General features: G+C 50.2%; 1 protein-coding gene across 2 annotated transcripts in view; it reads left to right on the plus strand.

Moving 5' to 3' along the window:
• The window catches only part of PDPR (pyruvate dehydrogenase phosphatase regulatory subunit), a 42966-nt gene extending 33450 nt beyond the window's left edge, over window positions 1-9516 (plus strand). For both annotated transcript variants that reach the window (XM_034425549.3, XM_034425548.3), the window contains exons 15-18: window positions 544-638; window positions 2519-2608; window positions 3823-4005; window positions 6135-9516. In XM_034425549.3, coding sequence (XP_034281440.1) covers window positions 544-638; window positions 2519-2608; window positions 3823-4005; window positions 6135-6539 — 773 coding nt within the window. In that variant the 3' untranslated portion in view covers window positions 6540-9516. The remainder of the gene's footprint in view (window positions 1-543; window positions 639-2518; window positions 2609-3822; window positions 4006-6134) is intronic.
• Window positions 9517-10173: the final 657 nt, after the last annotated feature.

Genomic DNA, 10173 nt, shown 5'->3' on the forward strand with positions numbered 1-10173 from the left:
TGGCCCTTTCTCCATCCCCCACGGTCATCCTTACCTTCTTAGGCTTGGCAAGAAGTAACTGGGAGGGGAGGGCAAGGGATGGGGTGGGGCCAGCCAGTGGTGGAATCACCTGACATGGAGCCACAGCAGAGGGCCAAAGAGCCGCATGTGGCTCCAGAGCCGCAGGTTGCTGACCCCTGCACTAGACCAAACCGGCTCTCCCATCCGTGGCTGCCATGATATGGGGTGGACAGTTGATGTTGTTCCCATATCCCAGAGGCCTAACCCAAAAGCTGGCTGAGAAGAGTTGCTCAACGTGGGCTTCAGCATTTGGCAGAGCTTGGTGCTTGTTTTGGAAGGCTGGAAAAGATCCCTTTTCCCATTTAAGTGGTCTCCTCTCACCCAGATGAAATCCGATATCAGATTCCGGATCCTTTCCCAGCTTTTGCTGATTTGTGTTGCGCTGAGAAGCTGCAAAGAGAAGAGAGAGGGAAGTAATGGGGCAAGGCTTCCTATTCTGCAGTTGCCTCTGATGCTGAATTCTTCTCCTTTCATTTCCTCCAGCCTTGAATCTGATTGGCCCACGGGCCATGGATGTCCTGTCGGAGCTCTCCTATGCACCAATGACGCCCGAACACTTCCCTTCCCTCTTTTGTAAGGTAGGGGACTTCCTTCCTTCTTATGCAGATGCTTACAGGTAGTCCTCAATTTATGACTTCAGTTGGTCAGAAAATTCATCATGAAGCAGTGCAGTCATTAAGTGAGGAATCCACACAGTTGCTATTTGCAACTTCGCTTGCAGGCTTCTCCATTGCTTTTGCTTGTCGGAAGCCAGCTTGCCTCAGTTATAAGATGCCTCATTGAACAAATGGGCTTTTTGTAGCTACTCTTCCATCTTTTCCTTTGTGCAAAGGAATCAGTAGCCATGGCAACAGCCCTTGGGTTTATATACTGCTTCACGGCGCTTTCCATCCCTCTCTAAGCGGTTTTACAGAGTCAGCCTCTTGCCCCCAACAATCTGGGTCCTCATTTTACCCACCTTGGAAGGATGGAAGGCTGAGTCAACCTTTGAGCCAGTCAGCATCGAACTCCTGTCAGTGGGCAGAGTTAGTTTGCAATTTTAACCACTGTGCAACATGGGTGGGTGAGAGGAAGGAAGGAAGGAAGGAAGAAAAGGAAGGGAGGGAGGGAGGAAGGAAGGAAGGAAGGAAGGAAGGAAGGAAGGAATAGCAACAGCCCTTGGACTTATATACCACTTCACAGTGCTTTCCAGCCCTCTCTAAGCGGTTTACAGAGTCAGCCTACTGCCCCCAACAATCTGGGTCCTCATTTTAACGACCTCGGAAGGATGGAAGGCTGAGTCAACCCTGAGTCAATGAGAACTGAACTCCTGGCAGTGGGCAGAGTTAGCCTGCAATACTGCATTCTGACCACTGCAAAGGATGGATGGATGGATGGATGGGAAGGAAGAAAGGAGGGAGGGAGGAAGGAAGGAGTAGCACTTAAACTTATATATCGCTTCACAGTGCTTTCCAGCCCTCTCTAAGCGGTTCCATCCTTGGAAGGATGGAAGGCTGAGTCAACCTTTGAGCCAGTCAGCATCAAACTCCTGTCAGTGGGCAGAGTTAGTTTGTAATACTGCATTTTAACCACTGTGCACCATGGGTGGGTGAGAGGAAGGAAGGAAGGAAGGAAGGAAAGGGAAGGAAGGAAGGAAGGAAGGAAGGAAGGAAGGAAGGAAAGGAAGGAAGGAAGGAAGGCAGGAAGGAAGGAATAGCAACAGCCCTTGGACTTATAGACCGCTTCACAGTGCTTTCCAGCCTTCTCTAAGCGGTTTACAGAGTCAGCCTCTAGCCCCCAACAATCTGGGTCCTCATTTGACCAACCTTGGAAGGATGGAAGGCTGAGTCAACCTGGAGCTGGTCAGGATCAAACTCCTGGCAGTCGGCAGAGTCAGCCTGCAATACTGCATTCAGACCACTGCGCCACCACGGCTCACCTCGGTAGGGGTGATCCTTGAGTATGATGGCAGTTCATGTTGGGATTGCCCTTGCTAAATGATGCAGTTGCAAAGTGTGACACCATATGATTGTATCACTTAGCGACAACAATCCTGCCAGGCCCTGTTGCGACTGTAACCTCATGACCATGTAGGTTGTTAAGTGGGAAGAGGCGGGAGGCTTAGTTAAGGAGTGCAGGGGAGGGGTGTGTGTGTGCTGGGGAGTGTGGGCACAGCTGGCTGGGGAATTCCGGGAGTTGAAGTCCACTAGTCTTAAAGTTGCCAGAGATGAGGAATGCTGGCCTAGAAAACGTTCTAAGACTAGAGAAGAGGTGTGCCCCTCCTCCATTCTGCAAGTCACCCACCTTTTGATCTTAAGCGCTGGGCCAAGTTTCTTCTGGTGCAGAATGTCAGTTTGTGTCGTCCCCCAGTTTAAATCTGTTCCTTGCTGGTTTAACTATGGTCAAGTGAACCCCAGCTTTCCTTTGTCTTTGGAATTTTGTCCTGGATGTATAAACTGGCTGGTCCCTCTTTCTGCAGGAGATGAGTGTCGGCTATGCCAATGGCATCCGTGTCATGAGTATGACGCACACGGGAGAGCCCGGTTTCATGCTTTACATCCCCATCGAGGTGAGTGGGGCGTGTGGTTTGAAGGTCCATCTTCACTCTGTTGGGGGGGGAGGGGGCTTGTACCTAAGAGGGCCTAATCCCCAGATGGCATGACGTCATCCACAATATTTGTTTAAGAACTTTTGTACTAAAAAGTACAGGTGGTCCTGGAGTTACAACAACAGTTGAGCCCAAATTTATCTTGCTTTAGTGAAAACTTCATTAAGTGAGTTTGGCCCATTTTACGACTTTTCTTGCCACCCTTGTTAAGCGAATCACTACAGTTGATAAGATAGTCATCCGGTTGTTAAGTGAATTTTCGCTTCCCCGTTGATTTTGCTTGTCAGAAGGTCGCAAAAGGGGATGGTCACTAAATGAACTGTTGTAAGCCAAGGACTACCTGTGCCTAGACGGTGCCTGTATCATCTTTTCAGGTTCCTAAATTAAGCCAGGGAAGTTTGTTTGGGGAAGTGGCACTTAGAGGCCACGTTGGGCAAGGTCTATGCTCAGCTCGTCGGCCGTGTTATCGGAGGTCATTGACCAAGACTTGCGTCTTGAAGAGACAAGTGACCACGGAACGCTATCAGCCTTCGGTTTCCAGGCTGGTTATTTAAATGCCCCTTGTTCTGACCTAGGCTTCCCAAGAGCATGAAGCAGACTCCTTGTCCCGATTTTATTAAGTTACTGTGAATTCTTGTCATTCACATCCAGCAAAGTCTTTCAAGGGTGAATTTACAGTCACAGACCTTATCTGGCTTGGAGAGCTGCCAGGCCGATACCTTCAAAACTTGGCAAGGAGTCTTGGAGAGTCAGGAACCAATTAAGTGAACTAATTGTCTCCTGCAAACTCTACTCCCCTTTCGCTCCTCTTTTATTCCCTCTGGGAGGGGCCCTTCATCGTCCATCTGTGGCCTTACTCCCAAGTCGACCCTTGTTCTTTAGCTGTTCCCTTCGTCTGGCAGCTCTGCGCATGCGCACACTGGGAACAGGCTCCAGCTGTTCATCTGCCTCACTGATGTCTGACTCCGAAGGCAGCTGATAACTGTCAGACGGCCCTGGCCCCCTCTCTACCTCTGACGCAGAGCCCTCAATCAGAGCCTTCTCCAGACTCCAGGACTGGCCCATGTTCCTCCCCAACCTCCTCACTGTCCGAATCTGTTGCCAGATCTGCTGGCCGCTGGCAGCCACAACACCCCTCTCCTCTCTCACTCTCTCTCTCCCCCTCCCCTTTGCAGTATGCCCTCCACGTGTACAATGAGGTGATGAGCGTGGGGCAGAAGTATGGGATCCGGAACTCTGGCTACTACGCCCTCCGCAGCTTGCGCATTGAGAAGTTTTTTGCCTTCTGGGGACAAGACCTGGACGCTTTCACCACCCCTATGGAATGCGGGCGAGAATTCCGGGTGAAGCTGGACAAGGTGAGGAGGGGTGGTCTCTCTTAACGACAGGCTTGGTGGGAGTGAGTAGCCTCGAGAAACAGGGCGCCAGTTTCTAGCACTGGGGCTGTCGGCCTCCCGCCGCCTCCAGTTGCTGCCCCCTTAGGGTGCCAACACAGAAGGTTCCGAGTTAGGCTTGTGGGTTGAGAGTGGGCCATGCACAAAGGAGTCCTCAACATACAGTTTATGTTCCCCAAAATACTTTAAGGGTATTTATTCCTTTCAGCCAGGGGTCTCCAACCTTGGCAACATTCAAGACTTGTGGACTTCCCCAGCATGGCTGGCTGGGGAAATCTGGGAGTTGAAATCCACAAGTCTTAATGTTGCCAAGGTTGGACGCTCTTACTTTAAGCCCAACATCCCCCATGGTAGGAGCATTTAAGGTGTTAATCTTCAAGAATTAGGGGATTGGAACAGACCCAACATTTCAGCCCAGCTGTTCCAGTACTGTCATGCCCCCCCCCCAAAAAAAAGTTGTAGCCAACTTCTGCATTACAACCACAGATTCTTTGGGTGGCCTGGGAAAATGTTTGTCATTCCCCACCCCTTCTCTCCCCACCTCCTGAAAACAGTATTAACTTGCTTCATGCTCTTGTGAGAAATACGAAGTAAACTTCACGTCAAGTATATGTCAACCGTCCCACTGAGTCGCCTAACAAAGAAAGACCCCTGGCTGTTTGTCTTTGCCAAGAGTACACCTTACCGAAGCTTAAAGGATTATAGAAGTAGCGAAGCTGAATCTGAGGTTTTTACGCACCAACAATACAAAGTAAATTCTCCTCTTCCATCCCCCGGCAATCCCTCTGTTATTTGTAAACATCCAATCAGGTGCTTGTATATTGTTTAGGAAACAGGCGCTGGGTTCCTAGCTCTGTATATTGTTAGTTGACCTTGGCTGGCTGAAGCTTCTCACTAGGCTTAGCTGGGCTTTCATTCCCCCCTACTTCCTTACAGTCCAATCTCCCCCCTTCCCTCGGTCGCTAATGTCAGGCCGTCAGTTCCTGAAGCTTGGATAGGAGAGAGGCAGCCATGACAGTTTGCTTCTAAGAAGTATGAAAATCTCAGCATCACGAACAACTTTGGAATAGAGTAGAGTAGAAATAGGATAGGATAGGATAGGATAGGATAGGATAGGATAGGATAGGATAGGATAGGATAGGAAGTAGAATAGGAAGTAGAATAGAATAGGAATGGAATGGAATAGAATAGAATAGAATAGAATAGAATAGAATAGAATAGAATAGAATAGAATAGAATAGAATGAGGAGAGGAGAGGAGAGGAGGAGAGAAAGGAGAATATAGAATAGAATAGAATAGAATAGAATAGAATAGAATAGAATAGAATAGAATAGAATAGAATAGAATGAGGAGGAGAGGAGAGGAGAGGAGAGGAGAGAAAGGAGAATATAGAATAGAATAGAATAGAATAGAATAGAATAGAATAGAATAGAATAGAATAGAATAGAACAGAACAGAACAGAACAGAACAGAACAGAACAGAATGTACACAAATCGGCATACATTAAAATGAAATTTCATTGCATACAGCTCTCAGTGGGTATGCCTCCAATATACACTACATAAACATGACTAAATAAATAAATACAAAATTATTTATATACCCACATATATTATATGACACGGAGAAACAACACAGTCTAGTTCGGATGTATACATGTACATGGTGAGAGAAACGAATCCTGTGAGTTTACCAGACGGATGCCATGGGGAACAAAGGTGTTACAGAATCTGGTAGTCGTGCTAGAAATACTTTGAAACCTCCTCCCAGAGGGGAGCAACACAAACAGACTGTAAAGTGGGTGCGTGGGTCTCTAACATTGCTTTGAGCTCTAAGCACATAGCGCTTATAAGCAGCATCCTGAATAACAGGAAGCGAGCTTCCTATAATCTCCGCTGTCCTCACCACTCTCTGTAGGGACTTTCTATCTGAGGCACGGCAGCCACCGAACCAAACAATAATGCAGTTTGTTAAAACGCTTGTCAGTGGGTTGCTGGCCAAGTGGATCTTTCCCAGCAGTAAGTAGACAAAAGGGTTGAAGTGGGTTGAATCCCATCTCCTGACATCTCTCTCTCTTTCTCTCTCTCGTCAGGGCATGGATTTCATTGGGAGGGACGCGCTAATGGCTCAGAAGCAGGAAGGGGTCTACAAGCGCTTCACCATGTTCATCCTGGAAGACCATAACACCGACCTGGACTTGTGGCCCTGGTGGGGGGAACCCATCTATCGCAACGGCTGCTACGTGGGCAAGACCACCAGCAGCGCTTACAGTTACACACTGGAGCGGCATGTCTGCCTGGGCTTCGTTCAAAACCTGGACCCCGAGACCGGCAAGGAGCAGCTGGTCACCCCAGACTTTGTCAACCGGGGCGAATACGAGATTGACATTGCGGGACAGCGCTTCCAAGCCAAGGCCAAACTGTACCCCTTCAGCTCCCTCTTCACCTCCCGCCGGCGCAAGGACGAGATGGAATTCAGCGGCTTCCAGGGAAAATAATCCCACGAAGCGCCAGACTTTTCCCACCTTGCTCTTTGGGCTTCTTAAGACTTCCTGGTCTGTTACATTTTGTATATTTTAACCCTTTTCCTTCCTTCCTTTCCCAAAGTGATCCTGCAGCTCCCAGCCTAAAGGGGTATTTATGAGGGCGAGGTGCGACCCTCTGTTTCCGGAGCAAGCAGAGACTTCCTTGGGGTCCCTCAGCCGTCATGGAGAGTTCGAGGTCTGGGGAATTTGGCGGGACCCCTTGGGATCTGGAATGGCCTGCAGAGGGAGACCTGTTGCTTGCTATGGGCACCTGCTAACATGAAAACATTCTGGTCCTTCAAGAGGGGTCAATAGAAATGGCAAGAGGATTATCTCATCTTCATCTCCAGCGTAGGAGACGGGCCATTCTGTTAGCAAGAGGCTCTTGGTGGTTTTGGCAGGCATCTGCATCGATCTATGGGACGCTCAGGAAGTCCTTCAGATAGGAATAGAGCCGCCTGATGTTACTCATCTCCTCCTAGCAGCCCTTTGCTCCCTCTTCAGGACCTATTTCAGGAGAGCTACTTTTGGTTCTGCTGCCTCTCGAGTTGTTGTCCTGTCATGGCCAACTCCTTCTTGGGTGCCCTCCAGAGACGTGGACTTCAACTCCTAGGATTCTCGGCACAGACATGGGAGATAATGAGAGACTGCAAGGCAGCCGGGTCGGAGGAAGCCGTTTCCTTGCATATCTGCAGCTTGTGCAATAGACAGGGGGGTGGGAGGGGGTCGGGGGGTGTTTGAGACTTTGGGGTAAGCAGCTTTCTCCATAATTTTTAAGGCTGATCCAACATGCAGCTCGCTTTGGGATCTAACCATTGTTCCCCCTCATCACCACAAAAACTTCGTATTTGGCCCAAAATGATGCCAGCCCTGCAGCCCCCAACCCTGGTGATCATCTCATCAGCATGAGGTCGGGCAATTCAGCAACCCACCTGGAGGCTTCCTTCCCCATCATTTTTGGAGCTCCAAAGGCCCACCAAGATTCTGCCACAAACCCAAAAGGCCACAGCAGTGCAGCTTTTTGCTTGGCGGGAAGTCCAGATGAGCAGTGATGAAGTCCTCTTGTGGTGCTTCTGGCAGGCTTAACGCTTTGCCTCTTTTTCTCCTATCCCAGCCACCCACCCACAGGGGGGGTGGGGGGGTTGGGTCTCTCACCAATTCTTGGCCAGGAAGACTGGCTCTTTTGGACACCTAGCCTCTTCTCTCCCCAGTGCTTAACACATTGTAAGCCGCCCTGAGTCTCCGGAGAAGGGCGGCATATAAATCAAATTTTAAAAAAAAGAAAAAAAGGGGAATAAACGACCACTTTGTAGGTCTTCTTCCCTCCTAGCCAGTTAGTTCGCTCTAATCCTCCTCTTTTAGGCTCCCTCTGGATGAAGAAGGCTGGGAAGGAGAAGTTGGGGAAAGTGATTCTGTTCCAAAGGTCTCTTCATTGGCTGCCGGAGACATTTTGGTAGGCTCTTCTCCTTGCCCTTCCTTTGTTCTACCTGTGATCTCTCCTCTCTGCCAGTCAAGGTGTGTGTAGCACCTGCACCTCTGAACCTGCCAGTTTCCCATCCTGGGATGAGCAGTAGGGAAGAGCGTTTTCCAAACTTCTTCTTTGTGAAAAATTCCCTTTACGGGGACTTTTGTCTCATCCCGAGAGTCTGCTCAGGCCTTGTTGACGAATCAGGGTGGCATCTTCAGGCTCCCGGGGACAAGGGCAGTTTGGAAGCAGCACCGACCGGAGCCCAGCAGGGCCTGCTGAGAATAGCTCAGGGGTTGCCCCGAGACCCTCATCCTCTCTGTGCCTCTTCCTTTCAAGCTGGCTAGGCTGCAGCACCCTGAAGGCTGGCCTGGTCTGCTTGGGAAGAGGGGCAGAAGAGCTGGCCACTGCCTTGCAGGTTGGGAACCTGGGAGAAGACGGGGCAGGAGGATCAGAGAGGGACCGCCAGCCTTCCCAGTGGGTGCCCCTCGGGTTGGGTTTGCACTACAGTTCCCGCCACCTATCCCGGTTGAGGGGGTCTGTTTTTTGCCTATCAAAGCTCTTCCCCCTTCGTCCTTGTGCCAAAGAGATCTGCTCCTTCATTGCCTTTTCCATCATCAGCCTTGAAAGAGTTTTGAGTGAAGACCTCCCCGCCCCCCTCCTCACTTTTTGCATTGCCTACCAAGCTTCTCCCTGTGTGTCTGTCCAGGCTGACGTTCTCTTTCCAGAAACTCTTCCGTGCAATTCTCGTGTTTCTTTGCCTTCTGGCCTAGCTGCTCCTGCCTTTTGGGGAAATGTTGGGAGACTCAAGTCCCTCTGCTGCCCTCCTTCCCTTGCAGCCCCTTCCTCCTTTGCCATTCTCCAATGCACTTTAGGAACCTTTCCTCCACTTTGGCGTTGAATTTGCCCCTCCGCCCTGGATCTTGGGTTTCTTTCTAGAATTCACCTCCCAAATCGATGGAGGGAAAGATCATTGTTATTAATACGTCGTGATCATTTACGAAAGCCGAAAAAGCTTCCCTGGGCAGCTACTTCCACATGGCCTGAAGCTGAGGAAGCCGCCACTGCTCCTCCTCCTCTTCAGAGTGCCTTACGCTCGCGATGTGACCATGGAGGGGCTTAGCTCGGCCTTGCCCTCTGCCCCGTCTCAGCCAGTTTAGTGCCTAAAAGCCTTGGACTCATCCGGACACCGATGGCTGAGAGACAGAAAACCCTCCTGGCTTTGCAAGGTATCTTGGCAGACTTTGCTGGGGAAATCTGCTTGTCTGAACTCCGCAGGTCTTCTTCAGTAGATGGGTCCTGGCCTGAAGCCCCCCATGGGAGCATCAGCTTCCCCCACCCCCCACCCCCCAGTTCTGCCCTTCTCCAACTGGGAAGCTGCTGCTTCAGCACACAACCTATCTGCAAGGAACTCTTGTCTCAGAGTTGGTTTTTTTTTTAAGGCCACTGTGTTTGTACATCAATAAAGACTTGATTAGCTACAAATGCCGGCTAGTCTGGATGTTGGTTTTGGAGCCTTCCAAATAACTAGGCTGGGCTGCCAGCCTCTGCATCTCGGGTTAGGGAGGGGCGTTTCTGAGCAGCCTGTGAATCCAATGCTGGCTCAGTCCTTATTTGGGGAGGATGCAAGTGCTCGGTGCTAGGGAAATGGTGGGTGTTTGTGTGTGGTGACGGAATTCCTGCTTTGGAACGCTGCTTTAACCACAGCCCTGAAAACTCATCCGTGTGATTAATGCAGCCATTTATCCAAGATGCCCATCTCCTCCTCTCCCTCTCAGAAACAGAGGAGTAGCCTTTCAGACACCAGTTGGCCAGTCTGCTGCCTCCCAGTGCCTTGCCACGACTGCTCCAAACTCTGCACCCGCTGAGCAGAACGGCTTGTCATAGTTTAGATGCTCTGCCTTTGGGGGCTCAAGTGGCTAAGCAGCCAAGTTAGGGATATGCTGGGGATGGGGGCAAACCAGAGGCAACTCTTTGCACTGCTTTGGCATTTGGGGAAAAGATCCGCTTGTTCTGCCATGCGCTGGAGCCCCAATAGTGGATCTGCAGAATTGCAGCCTCAGTTTCCCCTCATGTGCCCGCAATGCATACGACCAAGTCTCTGGAAGATCTCTTTTTCATTCATGAAGTTATTTTCCTGTG

This window comes from Pantherophis guttatus, chromosome 11, assembly GCF_059756535.1.
Source record: "Pantherophis guttatus breed Tessera chromosome 11, ASM5975653v1, whole genome shotgun sequence".
Lineage (NCBI taxonomy): Eukaryota > Metazoa > Chordata > Lepidosauria > Squamata > Colubridae > Pantherophis > Pantherophis guttatus.